This window comes from Sinohyriopsis cumingii, chromosome 10 (assembly GCF_028554795.1).
Source record: "Sinohyriopsis cumingii isolate HCF-2022 chromosome 10, ASM2855479v2, whole genome shotgun sequence".
In the NCBI taxonomy this organism is placed as follows: Eukaryota; Metazoa; Mollusca; class Bivalvia; order Unionida; family Unionidae; genus Sinohyriopsis; species Sinohyriopsis cumingii.
In genome coordinates this window covers 73966727-73987397 of record NC_142970.1, presented here as the reverse complement: position 1 = coordinate 73987397, position 20671 = coordinate 73966727, and the positions used below count along the sequence as shown (strand labels likewise).

General features: G+C 34.5%; 1 protein-coding gene across 1 annotated transcript in view; it reads right to left on the bottom strand.

Annotated features, from left to right (window-relative positions):
• The window catches only part of LOC149790392 (integrator complex subunit 9-like), a 61946-nt gene that overhangs the window by 9228 nt on the left and 32047 nt on the right, over window positions 1-20671 (bottom strand). The window contains exons 14-17 of the mRNA XM_089972443.1: window positions 20534-20662; window positions 16675-16730; window positions 13637-13786; window positions 4416-4502 (exon numbers count right to left, since the gene is read on the bottom strand). Of these exons, the coding sequence (XP_089828569.1) occupies window positions 4416-4502; window positions 13637-13786; window positions 16675-16730; window positions 20534-20662 (422 nt within the window). The remainder of the gene's footprint in view (window positions 1-4415; window positions 4503-13636; window positions 13787-16674; window positions 16731-20533; window positions 20663-20671) is intronic.

Genomic DNA, 20671 nt, shown 5'->3' with positions numbered 1-20671 from the left:
AATGAGGTTTTTCCCTCTGTATTTTGTAGTGCAACTAGAACTTCCAGATTATTTGGTCTCATTTTGGAGCTATCTCTGTCTGTTTTTTTTTAATACCACCCACATTGGTGTATCTAAAATGACCTTGATGCTGGAGAGCTCAGAAATAGGGTACAGCCTCATCATGCCTACAGACGGGATCAGGGCTGAATCAGTTAATCAAGTTTATGGAAATTTCTTAGAAATTGTCAAAAAATGGCTCTTTTTGTAACTAATGTGCAATACTGATGCACAAATGATGAAATAAATAAGTAATATTCAGATCCGGTGATGTCACCAAAATTCTCCCATTAACTCATTTGGCCCCAGAGGTTTTTGTCGTTTTTGCCTGAAATGTGCATAGGAAAGACATTTGGGGGGCTATTTCTGAATACATCGTAATACATCGGCTTTCAACAGATTTTCCATGAGACTAATGCCCAGTTGTATTAGAAACATCATTTTCCATTGGTTATTTTGCTTGCGCATGAGCAGAAGGATAAAAGTTGGAGTTCTTTTTTTTTTTTTTTTTTGCTTAATGGATCCATCATTTTTGTATGGAGACCGCAATTTATTCCAAATGCCCACCTTATCCTAGTTTTTGCAAAGAATCACTTGTCTGTGTGCAGTTAAGACCGGTCTGCCTTAGATCTGAGGTCAAAAGGTCTAAAATCCGGACACAAAATCACATTCCGACCTCAAGCCAATTTTGGGTGAAAAAAAAAATGGGTCCAAAAAATGAGGTTTTTCCCTCTGTATTTTGTAGTGCAACTAGAACTTCCTGATTATTTGGTCTCATTTTAGAGCAAGATCTGTCTGCTTTTTTTTAATACCACCCACACTGGTGTATCTTAAATGACCTTGATGCTGAAGAGCTCGGAAATAGGGTACAGCCTCATCACGCCTACAGACAGGATCAGGGCCGAATCGGTCAAGGACTAGCTGAAATGTTATCTGGAGGAATGCAATTTGGTTGAAACAATGAATAAAGCAAAATCTGCATCTACTATGTATGGGAATAAGCAAGGATTTAAGTGATGCTATGCATGCTTTGCACTGTGTAAGTACTGTACATTATAGTTCAGCATGGTCTCCGTGGTAAACTCAACTGGCCCGCAAATTATGAAGTTTATTTACCTTTATTTAATTTCATGTTGGAGAAATCAGAAAATATACACATACAAAATAATAACAAAATCAATCATAGTACTTTATAAAAGTTTAATAATTGTCAGGTCAAAGAACATTACTTTTTTACATGCCTATGTCTTAGGACACAGAAAAAATTGTTTCATGTCCCAAGATTTACAGCCCATACATTATTCAACAAAAAGACATAAAAACTGTCAAGTTTAGACACTGGCCCGTGGATAAGCCGACCCCCCCCCTTTATCCAGGCCTTTATTTTTTCCTAAATTATTCGGCTTATACACTGGTATATCGGTAAACAGCCTAGATTTTTGGTGAGCCTGAGGCAACAAATGTAATCATCATACTGAGGCAGCCAAGGGGATGAGGCTATTTGTAGGGAAATGAAAACCTGTCAACAAGTTATAAATTAATCAAGCACAAGTTTAGTTTGAGAAGACAAATATTAAATTTTGCATTTTACACCGCCATTGGTAGCCATCATAAGCGTAAATAAATTTAAAATCTTTCCTGCAGAAAGGGAAACTTTCACAGCACAATAAACAAGTTCTAATCATCGATCACTTTGTAAAATACAATTGATCAGATTCCATTGTTTTTATTAAGTTTGGTGCTGAGTTACTTTGATGAAGGATGCATTTTTTTTACTAAAGATTGTAGCTGTCTTGCTTTGATAATGGGTGTATGCATTATTGCAGTCGATGTAAAAGGTGAGCTTTCGAGGACCAAACAAATGCCTGTTTGTTAATGTAATAGGAACATTAAAGCCTGGTAACAACATCAAATTATTGTAGAACAAAGCAATGGTCAGACCAGGCAGCTTATCAACATAAACAGAAAACAAAGGATTTATTCAAGTTGGGACCCAGGGCTTCTGTTGACATATACATTTATTTTTTATCTCAATGTCAAAATAAGCATGACAAATTTGGAAGTTACAACAGATCATGGACACAAGACTTTGTGTTATTGTCAACATTGATGCCTTGGCGACATAAGTGATGTCAATACAAGTGGGTAGAACTTTAACTAACATTGTTAATAATTGTTATTTTCACTAATTAAATGTCCCTAGTTTTTGAAAAAAGGAAATCTTGTTTTGTTGAGAATGAATAATAATATTTGAATATATCCAAATTCACTTTCAAAAAGCAAAAGAAGTTACATTATACAAAATATTTTTGAAATTATATATGTGATGTGTGTCAAACTCTTGGAATAATGTTCTTCACGATCTTTCAAAGGCTTATTATCTTGAAACTTATGTAATTTTTACAGAAAAGCAAGCAACTTTGTTATAAAGCACATTTTATTGCCAATTATTTTCAGCATGAATTAAAAAAATTATTAAACAAGTATTAAAACATTTTAAAGCCACTGCCTCATCTTTTTGTCATTGTCCAACTGGGATGACATCCCGTTCTTAAATTTTCAGAGGTTCTTTGATAACTTGCACTCTCACTCATACTGTGGTCTGTGTTTTGGACCCCACTGTGCTCAAGTTATCAATGGAGAGGTGTATTGTGCAAATATAAATAGAGATTTACATGTCTTTAGCCACTGTCAGCACAGCACAGTTGTAACATCATCTCTCTCATTATCTCTTGAAAATAAATTTTGATACATTACATTTTCATTTCATATTTAGCTGATAAATAAATTGCTAGCTGATTTGTGTTTGTGTGATTTGGATTTTTAACATAACTTTAAAAAAATTTCAGTCATATCGCTATGATGCCTGCAGTGTGGCAGTTTTTAGCGATGTCTAGCACTGTGGCATCATGTCTCAGACATGTAGCGTGATGTCCCACCCAGTCTCATTATCCTGACACCAGGCTGACCAGTCCTAACACTAACCTCGTAATGCTGAGCGCCAAGCGAGGAAGCTGTTAGTACCATTTTTGTAAGTCTTTGGTATGACTCGGCCAGAGATTGAACCCACAACCTCCCGCATCTGAGGTGGACATTCTAACCAATAGGCCACTGGAGCGTTACTAGTTGATAATATTCCGTTTTTCACGATCTTAAGATCAACAACAGCGACAACATACTTTTACTGCTAGATTGGCACACCTCCTTCCGATGATACAATCAGAAAACAATCTATAAAACTTCACACTTGAGAATGGTACAACAATCATGATGGGTTCCTCTTGTAACACCACACAAACTTGAGTCCAGGAAACTGCTTCAGTTATATTTGGCATGGGGGAATATTTTGACATGTACATTGGAGCTTAAATTTCTTGCTAACCATTGATCACATCGAATAAAATTTTTCAGATACTGTCTTCCTGCGGTTTGGTGGTATTTTTTGGGAGGGAGGCAGTACCTTTCTACAACTTTACTCTAAAGCAGCAACATGCAGCCAGCATTGTTCTGATGTGCCATTAAACCTATTATATACGTAACTTTCTATAACGATGATTTTGAAATGATTACTATTGTTTACACTGAGTCACAAACTTCGAAAACAGCTGTCTCTGTAAATCTCACAATCTCTTACACAAACAGACCCAATTTTCACCACATAACTATAAAAAATATAAAACTGTAGCAAAATTTAGTTTGCTCATTAAATTTCCACAAGCTTAATGGTTTTTAAAATGTTGTCATTTACAGTATGTGATCAGTGTGACTTTGTCCAAGTGCTTTTGTAAAAAGAAAAGAATCGTCATGTAAGTGAAATTCACCTTACCTCTGGAGTAATTTCAACATTAAATAAATTAAATTAACCTTATCGCTAGAGTAATTTCAAGGTTAAATAAATTAAATTAACCTTACCTCTAGAGTAATTTCAAGGTTAAATAAATTAAATTAACCTTACCTCTAGAGTAATTCCAAGGTTAAATAAATTAAATTAACCTTACCTCCAGAGTAATTTCAAGGTTAAATTAAATTAACCTTACCTCTAGTGCAATTTCAATGTTAAATAAATTAAATTAACCTCACCTCTAGAGTTATTTCTATGTTAAATAAATTAAATTAACCTTACCTCAAGAGTAATTTAATTGTCAAATAAATTAGATTTCCTTACCTCTGTAGTAATTTTAGTGTCAAATAAATGAAATTAACCTTACCTCTGGAGTAATTTCAGTGTCAAATAAATGAAATTAACCTTCTGAAGTAATTTCAGTGTCAAATAAATGAAATTAACCTTACCACTGGAGTAATTTCAGTGTCAAATACATTAAATTAACCTTACCTCTGGAGTAATTTCAGTGTCAAATAAATGAAATCAACCTTACCTCTGGAGTAATTTCAATATTTTCAAACTTCCTCTTAATAGGCAGTGTCAAAATTTCACCTCTTTTATATGTCATGGGAGGTGGTTCCTGAAATACAATTATCAAATATTACCACATGACTAAAATGAAAACATTTTGAATCTTTTAAAAAAAATCTAGTGTATAAACCAGCCTCTTTAAATAAACTTCAGTTACTCCAAAGATAAACAACTGATTAAGAAATTTAACATTATGATACAAAATTGAAATGGAGAACTATCAACTCATCAATCACATCATGTAGCAACATTACAGGAAAATGCACTCAAACTGTTCCCCAGATGCATAGTTTGAACCTTGCTTTGAGCAGTCTCATGTTATGTCCTTGTGTGCAGCAATGAGGCAAGATAAATTCCTAAAATAATATATTAAGATTCACATATGTATGCACCTCTTACATGAAAACTGGCATCAAACTGAAGGTAAAATCACTTGAATTAGATTTGGAAACATCATTTTATCACTGATATTTAGCATACAACCAATTTACTAACTCTAATTGTCAGGGAACCGCGCTTAACTGCTATGACCGTATTAATTTAAAAAAACAAAGGTGTTCATCAAAAATTGTGGTTTTTCAAAACCCATGGTATAATATGCAAATAGTAGTTTCCCCTTGTCATTACTCATAGTGTAATTACAGAAACTGAACCACTGTATAAAATTGAGTTCAAGAACAACTTGAGTGTCCACACAGAAATTATTGCAGATTATTAATTTAAAGAATAAATATACTGATGAGAAAATTTTACCTGTAAAATCCCTCTGTCATAATACATACAGAGTTGGTTCCCCATATCAGAACTTATAGTGTCATGACAGAAAATGGCAATGCCTTAAAACTGATTTCATGAACTGATCAGTTAAACTGTATTATTCCATAGCAGCTTTTGTATCCAAGGGATATTTTTAATTGTGTCAAAATTAAATGGAATAATTACTGTTAATGATTCTAGCTTGTTAGTCATTTAACACAATAATCGCCTTAAAACTAGTGGGAAACAGAAATTATTAACATTTTTAAAAAAATCATAACTTAAATCACATTTTCTCCTTTAAAAAAACAAAATGTAGATTAGAAAGGAAAGACACTTTGGAAAATGAATCATCAATGCCTTCATGATAATATATAAACTGTATGTGAATATTTTTAGCATCCCTATATGGAGTATCACAAAATTTCTAAATTACTTGAAATGTGTTCTCCTATTAAACTGGTGCAATCAAATCAGGTGTTTATTTAAGTACTGTCACAAGTTTCTTACCATATGAAAATTCCACTGACCTTCACTCATAAGCACACCATTAACCTCTGCATGATTTACTTTCAACACGATCATGATCACCACCATGAGAGGGTGTGGGTGTGATAATGAAAAACTTGTTCAAAATATTACAAAATAAATCTGTATCAACAAGTAGCTATTGTTTGATCTTTATATGCATTGTAATGTGTTCTGTTGTCTCACTGATCTGTAAATAGTCTTAGTAAATATCTGAATCTGTGGTATTCTGAAGCAATATAGTACCAACTACTGCACAACCACGCTTCTAATACCTTTTGTTTTCTGGTTTTCTAGGCGAGAAACAGACAGAATTCATATAATTCAAACCCAAATGTAAAAATCAATAAGCATATTTTGGTACATTTCAATGGTTTTTATCAAGAAAATTGGCACAATAAATAATTTTATTGTATACATATTAATTTTCTGCCTAAGAATAAGGCAGAATGTAACTTACAGTCAAATCCCAAAGTAGGAAAACAATACTGTTATTTTCTGACCCTGTATTACATACTGCCATACTATCAAACAAGGTTTTCTAGTTACAACTGAACAAGCATGAGTAACTGCCACAGACTTACTTGACATACAAATGGGAATTAGTAGCATTCTCTTTAACAACTCATCATCATCAAGTTCCAACAATTTGTCCAATCCTGCTGTCAATAACTGCTATCAGCTGCAGCTCGGACAGAAACTTTCCTAGTTATTCAGCTGGTGAAATTTTTCATGACACAAAATCTGACAACTGCACATTAGCTGTAAATCACATAGATGAGTCTGCTGCCATCATGCATCAAAAAACGTGTTGTTAGTAGTAGTGGTAGTTAACATTTCTAAAACTGATTTTCTGCCTCTCTCTATCTCTGTCTCTCTCTCTCTCCAATAACATTACTGAAAACTGTGTTTTTCAAACAACAACTGTGACAGAGAGTTCAAGAGTCAAAAAAAAAAAATTCAAACAATATACTGTGTTCTGGCACGTATACTGATTTTTATGTCAAATTGGCAGCATTTATTTAACACTGCACTTGGACTATTTTTACATCAATCAAACTGGATGAGACAATTGGACTATCTCTACATCAATTAAACTGGATGAGACACTTGGACTATCTCTACATCAATCAAACTGAATGAGACACTTGGACTATCTCTACATCAATCAAACTGGATGAGACACTTGGACTATCTCTACATCAATTAAACTGGATGAGACACTTGGGCTATCTCTACATCAATTAAACTGAATGGGATACTTGGACTATCTCTACATCAATTAAACTGGATGAGACAATTGGACTATCTCTACATCAATTAAACTGGATGAGACACTTGGATTATATCTACATCAATCAAACTGGATGAGACACTTGGACTATCTCAACATCAATTAAACTGGATGAGACAATTGGACTATCTCTACATCAATTAAACTGGATGAGACACTTGGATTATATCTACATCAATCAAACTGGATGGGACACTTGGACTATCTCTACATCAGTTAAACTGGATGAGACACTTGGACTATCTCTACATCAATCAAACTGGATGAGACACTTGGACTATCTCAACATCAATTAAACTGGATGAGACAACTGGACTATCTCTACATCAATTAAACTGGATGAGACACTTGGATTATATCTACATCAATCAAACTGGATGGGACACTTGGACTATCTCTACATCAGTTAAACTGGATGAGACACTTGGACTATCTCTACATCAGTTAAACTGGATGAGACACTTGGACTATCTCTACAACAGTTAAACTGGATGAGACACTTGGACTATCTTTGCATCAATCAAACTGGATGAGACACTTGGACTATCATTAAATCAATCAAACTGGATGAGACACTTGGACTATCTTTACATCAATCAAACTGGATGAGACACTTGGACTATCTCTGTATCACAAAACTTTGATGGGACACTTGCACTATCTCTTTATCAATGAAATTTAGCATCCTAAAAAGGGTTCATCTTAGGCAGCAACCAGGCCTAAAATGTTTGTTTTTTTGTATAACATTTTGTCATGCATTGGCTGTAAAGTCGAGTTCAAGTTGCACTGCATCACTGACTATGGGTTAGATTATTAGATTATTTAAAAATGAACTAAAATGCCAATGGGTTAAGAAGGTCAAAATATTGCTTGGTAGTTTTAATGAGCCAGTAATTTGGAACAATTTTAGCATCAAGCATGAAACTTAGTTAAAAATTACAAACTTCAATACATATTGATAATTCTTCTAAATCAACTTCAAAACAAACTGACTGCAACTATGCCATGAGACCAGGTTGTTTACAATGCGCACAAGGGAATCACAGTTCCTGAACCAAAATGACATTTCCTGCCATACCAAAGCTTCTTCAAAACCATATACACCGCTCCATCGATAACTCGTGCCCGGATAACTCACGATCCCGCTAATAACGCGGTGTCCGTCTTGGCTCCCGATTTTTTCCAGAGAAAATGTATTTAAAATATCTTTAAAATATGCTGAACATGAAAAAATTACGATAAGAATTGATAAATTAAACCTTGATACATTGCTCGTTTTATCATCGAAAATGGTGATTAATGCCCATAAAAATATAATCCATATTTTGAAATTTGCAAGTTCTAAAGAAGAATTAATTTCAGAGATCTCGAAAACGCTTAATTATGCATATTTGGACGCCAATTTTTGATCTTTGACACAGAACATCACTGAGGCAGGAGTCCTCCGTACGCATGTAATAGGTGCGTGGGAAAATTCAAAGATCTGACGGTCCTGTTTCAGCCACCTGCTTTGTGGGAAAATGTGTTGATCAGTTAACTGTGCTGATAATTACAATGACAGAATTCAGTGACTGAAAGACTCTTTGATGTACTGTTGCCATTTTATAAGATTACATTAAAAAAAAAAAAAAAGAACATGATGCAAAAGCTAGGCGGCTAGTTCAAAGGCTTTGACTGGCGGCCGAGTGAGAAAATGTACTGATATTTAGTGATTGAATTCAGAGGCAGAAAGACCCAGTTTTAAAATCCTAGCGAGACCTGTTTAAAGATATCATATATTATGTAAGTTTTTATGATAAATAGTTGTCAATATACTGTAAATAAACAGTCTGGTGAAATAACGATCAATGAAAACTTCTGGTAAATGCTAACAGGTGGCAACAGAGAATGAAATAAACACCAATTAAACGTCTTCCTGTGTGGAAGTCACATTCTAATCCTTTAATCTGTTTCAGTGTAAACATTATAATCACAACACATTCTGTTAATTGAAAACATGAAAAGAGTCAATCGACCGTCACATCGAAACCTGTGAGTACTTCTGTGAGAACCTAATTACATGTACATGTCGGCCTTGTTTTGATCAACAACTTGGGGAAGTGTTTGTTGCATTAAAAAAAAAATCGATTACAAGAGACTTCGGGTGCTGGATTAAGGGTTTTGGAGCTGCCTTTGACGTAAAGCAAAACAGTAATAGAGACAACGACGATGATAGTGACTTCGAATGTTTCAGTGAAACTGATGTCATTAATGCCGAGGCTGTTTGGGAGAAATTCGTACAGACTCATGGTCCTGAGATGGGCGTTTCTCTTGATGATATGGAGGAGTGGATTTGTGCTGACAATGATTGCCCCACAGCCGAATAAATGTCAGATGAAACTATAATTATTTCTATTGCGAACAAATTTTTGCAGCAGAAGACGATTCTAACTAGAGTAACACAAGTGCTGAAAGTGATGCAGACGCAGATGTTGCACCCCCACCCCTCTGCACAGGAAGCAATCAAATATTTTGATATTGCCATAAGGTGGCTGGAGACCCAAAATGTTGACTACGTAAAGCTCATGCAGTTGAGAAATCTGAGGGATTTTGCTCAGCGGCAGAGAAACCAAGGAGTAACAGACAAACAAAAAAAATTAACTGATTTGATATTTGTCAAGCATGGCACAAACGGCAAGTATTAACTTGTTCTAATTTACGTTGTTTTAAATTTGTAGACCAATTAAATATGTTAGTACTGATTAACCCTTGTTTTTTTTTGTTTTCCATTTTACTTCAATCGCATTCAAATCTATCTATCTATCTATCGTTCAATCGACACTGTTTCTCGAAAAGAGTCGATCTTTTGTATATAAAAAAACGTCTAATTTGGATCAAACAATAAAACTAGAATGTATCCAATTCAACATAAAAATCAGTGATGTAGTACACAATGTGTGAAGTTGTACACATGTTAAGCGAACAGAAACCACGTGGAATAATGTTTTCGATGATCGCCTCAATATACTGCAATTTATCCTGAAATTAATGTTGTCCTATGAGAAAATAATAAAGTACACCGTCATGAAGAGATATTTATTAACAGTTAATCTCAGAATGATTATAAAGCGAGTATTCAACAGTATAATCTGCCTACCCCCCAGCTTAGTTTTTCGTTATGTCGTCAATCACTTTATTGGTTTTGGCTTATTTTATAGGTCCCTCGATAACTCGCGCCTCACTTATAGTGCGGTCGATGTTTCTGGACCCCGATGTGCGCGAGTTATCGAGGGAGTGGTGTATTAAGTTATCTATGTGAAAGGTAACTTTGATATAAAATATTTTAGTAGCAATTAGGGAAGAAAAGATACACTTGTGCCCTGTATCGATATGATTCACAATACACATCCTGCAATATGATACATATTGATACATATATGAACTTTATAGTCTTTCCATCTTTGGAAGCTAGGTGGTGCCTTTTCATGTATACTGACAATCTGGTCCTATTTCCAGAATGCAGATTAAAGATAGACATATAGTTATCATGTATTTATTTGCAATTCTCATTGATGAGAAGATAACAATAATACTTTCAAACAGATTATCTGTTGGTTGCAGTTTTATCCAATGTTTTAGGCCATATAATGGTGGCTCCATTTAACTCCCTTTGTTTTGTACAACATGAATAATTTGAAAACATTGTTTTATCAATTTTGCATGTCAGTTACATGTGGAAGACATTATGATATTTTCTTCAAAACAGAAGAAATAATGCAATTCCCTCGTGAAAATAAAATCTCACCTAGAACAAATTCAGGCATGGGTATAAGGTTGAATACCAACAAAATCTATCACATTTTACTTCCTGCAGATGCAAAAGACTGTTGCAGCCACTGGTACTTGTATTTGTTAGTGAAGAAGTAAAACTATTGACTACACCCAGTCTCATTCTACAATTTTTTTAAAATACAAAAGGTGATAAACTTATACAATTGGAAATCTGACTCATAACTCATTATATGCTAATTTCGTCTATTGCATCAGCACCTTCATTAACTGGTTAAATATCTCTGCATAAAAAAGAGAAATTCCATATTTGTTTCCCATGCACAATTTAAAGAGAGATGATGACAGGATTTTATCTTAATGGAGACCTCTCTCTTTATCAATGAAAAAAGGAGGGGGAGGAAGAAACGGTCATAGGTCAATATTTATCTAAACTTAAATATATATCTCTCTTTCTTCCTGCTCCACTTTCTTAAGGCTCTACTGAAATCAACATTTTTGACAGATGTCACCTTTAGTTGTATAAGCATTAATCTGTTAATTATTTCTGAGCATATTCTGCTCCTTTTCTTTGTATCAATATTGCTCTGTGCTTTTTTCTGAAGATGCATAGCTAGCTTTGTCAGCTTGAATATGTTGGGAAAATGATATTTGTGACAAACATGTACAATTTTCCAGAGCTCACAGATATTATCCTTTGGATACATCTGCTCTAAAATAGGATTTTTCACTAATATAAACTTCCTTTGTTAAATTAGTAGTTTACTGACTACTATGCCAAATTTCTTCTCTGTTCCATAATGCTGTATAAGGGTATTTAGTCCATCAATGCTTGTGCAGGCAGAGCTATTAAAATAAATATCTTTACTTCTTAATTGCATATTTTTATTCTTATTTCATTCAATTTATCTTGACCTTGATATGCATACATGTATATGGTTTTGTACCATATGATCCACAGGGCAAAACTGATTAATTAAAAAAATGAAAGTTGCATTATACTTTTAAATTGTCTGTGTTTAAATTAGGTTCAGTATTCTGAGGTTTGTACACTTAATTTCAAAAATACCACTGAAAGGGTCATGCCGTCTATTTTCTGTCCATCCAGCATGCACATCTGACTCGTATTTAACACCATTTCAGGCTCAAAATCACTCACTGGTATCTCCATTAACACTTTCCTAGCTCCAATAATCTGATATACTTCATAACTTTAAAAATTATTTTCATCATCACTATCATCAGCATTGCCAAACAAAATTGTAATGAACCACACCACGAACCAGATATTTTGGGTTTACTAGGTAGTCCATATTTTAAACATGCATTTGTAAAACTTTCTTCAAGAATGGTTTCAAACTACACCATAATGATTACTCCTGGGCATATTGGGCTAATCAAATTTAGTTTCACAACCATTCATGTCGTGCTTGAAGAACCCAGATATGGTACAGTTGCTATCCGAAAAACAGATGTCACGACAAGAACGGTTAAAAAAAAATTGTCATATTTTCATATGTGGGACTTTCAATGAATTTGTGGGAGTTCTCACGTTTCACTGTTATCCAAGCACATGAATTCATACAAATTTTGCATTATTCACCCAATGGCACACCCTTACAGCATCTCCACATAAGTACTTGACATATCTAATGACTTTCCCACAAAGACTCTGTTGGTCTGCCAATACTTCCTGTTTGTCATGCAGAGAATAAGCTACATTGATCTCTGGTTGGTGGTTATTGTTTAACCTGGAGCGGAACAAGCAATAATCACAAATGAGAATTTAATGGTAACATATTTCACCATGCAACACACTGGTAGCATAGCTTTCAAATCAACCAAAGGAGTCAAGATTCAAATCAAAGTATAAACTTGCGTGAAAGTGGCTATTAAAATGATAAGTAAATTACTTCATTATACATGTGGAACACATTTGGAATGTATGCTGAACATACTTCTGGTATAAGATAATTAGCATGGAAGGGGGGGCCAGATTACAAACCATGTCACTTTGTGTTAGCTTGTAGATGGCGAATCTCAAATAGTCTTTTTCCTTTTTACTAATAAACATGAGTGCCTGTGACTGCAAATGCTGTTTCAGATAATTTTACAGAAAAATAAGAAAATAAGGCATTTAATAATAATTATTCATGACTGCTGAAGACTAAAATAGCATGCATACAGTAAGTATTATTTTGTATAGATTCTCCATCTCTTGTATCGATATGTGTATCATTTCAGCAAAAGTACTGATGCATCCATGTATCGATGAATCGTTTCACCCCTAGTAACAATTTGTATTTTAGTCACAAACATTATCGGACCGAAGAGACTATTCTCAGTGTAGTCTAATAAACAAGCATATCGAAATAATTGTACAACACAGCTGTAGCAGCAGCTGCTTTGAGCTCTGCTACGAAAATTACTGTTGTTATTATTATTAATTTATAGTACATTAGTATCATGATAAAGGTCTCTTTCATGATTCTTCAGTTCTCCCTCATCTGCCTGGAGAGAGAAGTGACTATTTTCTATTTTGGGAGCCTAGGACAGTCTCTACTGAGATAAAACCTAAAGTAAAGACAATTCTGAAAGTACTCTTAATTTGACTCTACAAAAAGTTACAGAAGGTCAGTAATTTCTGAACCTGAAACTGAGCTTAAATTTGGTAATAAATGTTCTTTAAACTAAAGGCACAAATTTGACATGACACAATCTGATTAAAAGATGACAATGCAAAAAACTTGACCAAGAGTTGGTGTTTAAAACTGTATAAGATCTAAGCAAAATTTAAAGAATAGTTTGTTCAAATTAAGCAAAGTAGTCACAAATACCCATTCAACAACCAAGTCTGTCCTCTGTGGCATTCCTGCTGGTGGCAACAAGTAAGTCTCTGACACCACTAGCTGTGTTGGTCGCAGCTCCTTAACAAGTTTGTTGGCCTGGGCAAAACTCAGACTTGTGTCTATGGGACAATAGCATACCTGAAAGGTATAAAAAAAATTAACTGCACTATTTTTAACATCACCAACTGATCTGTAATAGAAACCAATTCTTTTAGTAATATACTGGGATTTGTTTGCATAATTCTTACCCTGTCTGTTAGGAGAACATACACTACTGTGCAAATCCAGTCCACCCAAGCAAATAATGATGCTAGGCAAATATTTTGGCTTATTTTAGCAATAAAAGTACTAACATCTCATCTGCATAATGAGACATAAGTTGGGTAAGAACTGATTCCCATTGGTTACAAGAAGGCCTCAAGGTAGATTAGTTCTGCAACTAACTGAGTTACCTTCTCTAAATAAAGTCTTTATTATTTATTATTATTATTATTATTATTACTATTATTATTATTATTATATTATTATTATTACAGAGATTGGTGCAAAGTTCTTTATCAGTTACTACCAGAACAGAATTGCATGCTCTTCTAGAAATGTAACTGCGAGTAAAGAGCAAAGAAATACATTTTTCTCTAAACATTTTAGTCTTTTCTTCAAAATACACTATATGATCATCGTAATGTAGAACACGGTTCATACACTTTTGGTGAGCTAAAATTTCCTGACAAGGGGCTTATACTAATATCTGTGCAATAGACTTGAGACTTTATAATAGAGAATAAAAAGAAAAACAAATCCTAGGAGAATAACACTTTATTTCTTAGAAAAACAAATGAATTCAGATCTTTATATGAAGAACAAAATCATCATACAAAGAACAAAATACAATGGATGGATAAAAAATAGACAAAGTAGAATAGTCACAATCTTTCTTTAAATTCTACACTCAAATATATAATTGCCACACATGACCACGCTACAACCACTGACTTTTTAAGTACCAAGTTCTTTAACATGGTCATCGATTTCCAGGTTTATCCTTTGGATGGTGTAAATGCAGGCTCCTAAATATTCAATAGCAATCTGAGATTACGGAGATTGCCAAAGCCCATCTTCTCTCTCTGACACACTTCATGAAAACACATCGGCCTACCTCATATATAATGATTTGCATAATTTATGCATACCTGAAGTTGTCTGTGGTGGACAAAATCGATTTCTGTAATAAATTCAATGCATGATATGATGTATTCATGCGGCATCTTAAAAATCGTCTGCTGCAAAAGTAAGCAGCATGTCACCACATCTAATTGTTTATATCTGCTGTCATGTGATCGCTCATCAAAATTTTACAAGTACATTGACACATACATGTAAGTACATTGTGTAGAAAGCAGCCATTCTGTTAACAGGCAAATGGCCATAATTTACACCCAAAGTTTGGTTGCAACATCAAAAGGTCAATAACAGACTTCCAACAGACATCCGAAGTTTAGATTGCACACCAAAAATCTGCAGCTTGGACATACAATAAGAAAAGATTATGACCATTTTTGTGTATATTTATCATTATCGTTTCTTTTGAGAAGCTGAACATGATGATTTATATAAAGAGCAAAAATGTACTGCTACCGCAGAAAATAAAGCAACAAAAAGAAGAATGATCATTGGAAAAGGTTCATACACTTTACAATGCTCTCTATAATCAGGTCTGGGCACAATTATAAATATCTGATTAGTCACATGCTGTAAACCACCCAACAGCAAACCGTTTTATTTTGATTACATGACGTAATGGTATGAAAAAACTTTTGTACCTTCGTTTGTCAATTATTTTATATTTTTCAAGGACTGAGGTTTATTTTCAAGTACTTTTCAAGGATGAATTGAAATTCAAGTACTTCTGAAGGCAGCATGCAAACCCTGTAGAACAGGTAAGAGAAAGGAGTTACATTCCCTTACGCGAGAGTTCGCACGTTCGCTATGGTCTCAAGAACCTGCGAGTCAATGAAGGGTTGAGGTCTTAAAGAAAAAAATGCAAATCCCACATATGTCAAGTATCCCCTGTCAGTAACTAAACTGCCAAGTGACATGGAAAAGATAACATGTTGTGCTATTGATATACATCACACCAGGTCAAATATAAGCTGGAGAAGGCTGCATTAGACCTTCCTCCAAAGGTTTGAATGTCAAGGAACAGTTTCCTGATGTACTGTAGGTGACTTCTCTAACCTCAATAGACATAAGAAATTCATCCTGAGTTAATTCCTTAACAATCCTTTGACAATCACACTCATGGCATCTTCTCTTTGGGTTCCCTGAGAATGAAAGATCATTTACTTAGAATAAGATGAATTAAGGCAGAGTTCTGAGACATACTGAGACCATTCAAACAGAGAGGTTAAATGGCACTGGTTGGATTATCATACCACAAAACAGACAACTAAGATACAAAATCTTCATCTATGACCCCGCCCCACCCCACCCCACCCCCAAAAAAATATGTTTCTGGTTGGCCCACCATCCCTGTTTCTCATTGCTGACACTAACCCTCTTCCCCTAATGGTAAATAAAAAATTACAGAACATATTTATTTTTTGCCCTGATGACAACTTGAGTGAAAGTCAGTGAGAAATAAAGTACTTCCATATGAGAATACTTCCATTACTGTTCAAATAAAGAAAAGTCACACAAAAAATAAGGTATTTGTGAGACTCATTGAATGAGCATGCTTTCAACTCATGAATTATGGGATCTGGTACCAAGCACTCAATCCTAAGAGGAGACACTTTTAATGACTATTGTTTCAGAAAGCTGACATTTTAGAACTTTTATTGCTAAAACAAGTCAAAAGATGAGCTTAATAACCTGTTCTGCATGGGAGAGCTGGATTTGTAAGGTGATGGATGTTCAAACATATTATAATCGGTATTGTATTTGAGGAAGAAAGATAGAGAATAGTTTTCTTGGACAATATACAGGAACCAACTTGCAAAACAGAATTTTATTTGAAATATACATACCCTCATTTGAAGAGGTTGGAACGGTCCTAGCGCTTCTAGATATGGAAAATCTGGCTCTGTACGGGATTAAAAGATATTGTTTGTGTTTAAAATCTCACGATGGTGACATTTTAATATTACATTCAAATTAGAAATATACAGTAAACTGAAGCATTATATCAAATAAAACATACTACCTGAGGTAAGATGTATTAATACAGTGGTTCTCAAACTTTCCTAGCGGTGACCCTATATATTTTTTCTGAGCCTCATGATCAGTTTCCACATTTTAACAAGTTTTGCCAAACCTAAATAAATCCTGGCAACCCATCATCACCCTCCAGAACGTCCTTACGACCCTGATTTGGGTTGCAACCAGGGAGTTGGGAAACAATGTATTAATATTATATAAAATATAAAACTGATGGCTCAGTTTGATATATACCTGGTTCTTAACACCGATTGCTGATACAGTGGAACCCCGAGTTAATGCAGGGTTTTACTGTATTTTTCTTTTTATCAGAGAATAATGCATTGGCGTATATACATTTATTCATGAATAGGGTCATTTACTATTGTGCCATCATGGCATGCAATTCATCCATAATGCATGTAAATCCACTGAAAAATTGCACACATATTTTTGTTACAGATCATTGTGTTTGAATTCAATGTCTAATATACAGCATGAACACAGTATTAACACTGTTTACTTACTGTCTGATATTGTATCATTGTGGCATGCAATTAATCCATAATACATGTAATTCCATTGCAAAAACTGCATACATATTAAAACTATTCAGTAATTTTGACACAGATCATTATGTGTCTGAATTCAATGGGAAAAATTAACAGCAACATTAGGTTAAGAAAGACGAAGCACATGTATGGTTCATTACGTTCCAGGGTCTAAAAACAGTGTCTACACAAATTTCATACTGCTAAAATTTTATCATATGTGTTTCCGTGTACCTTTATCCATTTTAAATTCCCAATAATTAACACTTGTTTGCCTATTCATTTGAATGACTACAGCAAGAATAATTAACAAAAAACACATGCTTTCAGCGTGCATATAACTTTTACTTCAGATTTTGTGAATATCAAAGAAACAGGTAAAAAATACTTTTATAAAGATTTTCAAGCTGAACACATGTACAACTTTATACCCTTTCAATTTCCAGCTAATAAAGTGGACATTATTTACTGGTCAACTGATTGCGTCTAATAGCACTGCCAAGTGCTGCAAACATGTTGGTGGCTTTCATTTCTTGATGCTGATTAAATTGTGAGAATCTTTCATCAACCACCGCATTGTGTGCTGGTTGATTGTGTATGCAGTTAAAAAAGAAACACATGTTGGTTATTGTTTGAGCAACGATTGTATACAGAATTAATTGAAGGCAATCACAAAGACGACTTACTGGCTTTACTTATGGATCAGTAAAAAGTAACATTTCCATAATGTTTATTATGGCATACCACTTCAAGAACCTGGTGAAATCATTAAGTCTCAGAAGAAATGCCATGATCATATTATATTCGAATTCATTCGCGAACTGTTCCCCCAAATGATAATAAACTATTTATACACTATTTCACGTACTTTAAAAAAATACTTTTCTGAGTACGAGAAAAATACAAGCACATGTATTTAAAATTTCAGGAACCACACCACGATCGTATTATATTTGACTTCATACACAATCACTTCCCCAAAATGATAATAAATTTTTATACACTATTTCACATATTTTGAAGAAAAAAAAATCGTGCGAATGAATATATGAAATTTTGGGAGCCACGCCACAACCATGTCATATCTGAATTCATGTTATCACAGGGCACATTATAGTGGGGTTGCATTGAATCTGAAGCAAAAGTTATTTAAGAATGACTCTCCATTTATGAAAAGACTCCTACTGGCAGTACCATATGGTCCCCCATTTATCTAAAGACAAGTACTGAAAATACCATATTGTCCACATTTATGTAATGGCTCCTACTGAAAGTACTGTATGGTCCCCATTTATGTGAAGACTCCTACTGAAAGTTAAAGTGCCCTATAGTCCCCATTTGTATAAAGACTAGTATGGTCCCCATTTATGCAAAGACTCCTACTGAAAATACTGAATAGTGTTCATTCGTGTTAAGACACCTACTCAAAGTATCCTATAGTCCCTATTTATGTAAAGATTGACTCATGTAAAGACTCCTTCTGAAAGTACAGTATGGTCCCCATTTATGGAGGGAAAAAAACTGACCGAAAGTACTGTATGGTCCCCATTTATGAAAATAACTGACTGAAAGTACTGTATGGTCCCCATTTATGTAAGAATCCTACTGAAAGTGAAAGTACCCTATAGTCCCCATTTATGTAAGACTCCTACTGAAAGTACCCTATGACCCCATTAGTGTAAAGACTTCTACTACATTATAGTCCACATTTATGTAAAAACTCCTAATGAAAGTACTCTATGGTTTCTATAGCAACATAAACAATACTGAATGCAAAATATTTTAACTGGAAAGGCATCTCACCCATCATGCTTGAAACTGGATGGAGAGACAGACACATGGACACAGCACCTACACCCAACATGCTTGAAATGGGATGGATAGACAGACATGGACACAGCACCTACACCCAACTTGCTTGAAATGGGATGGATAGACAGACACATGGACACAGTACCTACACCCAACTTGCGTGAAATGGGATGGATAGACAGACATGGACACAGCACCTACACCTATCATGCTTGAAATGAAATGGATAGACAGACACATGGACACAGCACCTACACCCAATTTGCTTGAAATGGGATGGATTGACAGACACATGGACACAGCACCTACACCCATCATGCATAACAAGTGTATCATGTTTGGTTCAAATATCTTGATTGATCTAACAGTTATACACTTTGAAAAAAAAATGTTGTCTGGGTGGGGGGGGGAATGATGTTGTCACTGGGGAGACAGACAGACAGATGGACACAGCAATAGTTCTGGCTTTATCTTCTTTTATTTTACATACTAAGGCAATGATAATGTTATGTTCATCCAGCCTGGATAAGCTGTCATGGGGTGTCTTTGTGTATGTACACCTACATAAAAACACATGTGACTCACACAGGACAAATCTACATTACATGTAGAACCAAACTAAACTATGTGGAACAGTACATGCTCTATTTATAGCAACAATGCCTCAATCAAATTAGCTGTTGCCAGTGGAGTCAAAACTGTGGGGTCAGCTTAGATCAGTTTTTCAGTGAAACATATGTGATATTCATTACTGGAATTTCCCTTTCTGATAATTTTTGGAAGACCCCAGTTACATCATCTGGACATTACAAGATGTACATGCGAATTCTAACTTGTGTTCTACAAAATAACAGCATGATTTTGTAGCAAAGAAACAGATGGAAACAATGTTTTCTGAAGAAAATGGCTTTCATAAGCCAAAGTCAGAACTATATTAAAAACAAACATTGACCTATTTATGGAAACAAGCTGCTCCATTTTGTTATGCTTAACAAGATGTGAACCAACTAAATGTGTGAGAATTATGGATATAGTTTCAATATGAAATTTGTATTTCAACACTTGCAATTACTTGATAAGTTGAAGTATACTATCAACACTGTGTGACAGTTACATATTCTAAAAAATGCAGTTATTAAATTTTTCATGTTTCATACCTACAGGCCTACCCCACTTACAAACACACTTGTACTGCATCAAGTTTTAAACCTTTCATGTTCTACACCAATTTTGGTACAAAATCTAGTCCTTAGATGTGGAAATTAATTCCCACATTATAGCTATGGAGTGATGCACACAAGAAAATACTAAAGTCAACATTATTTACCTGTGAAAATGATTGTATTGGCTGGTGACTTCCCCCACAGATCTATGAAATGTATGACATCTCCAAGTCGTAATGATGGATGTCCCGCAAATACAATACATGGAGTTTTAAAATCGTTCTGCAGTCCATCTAAAAAAG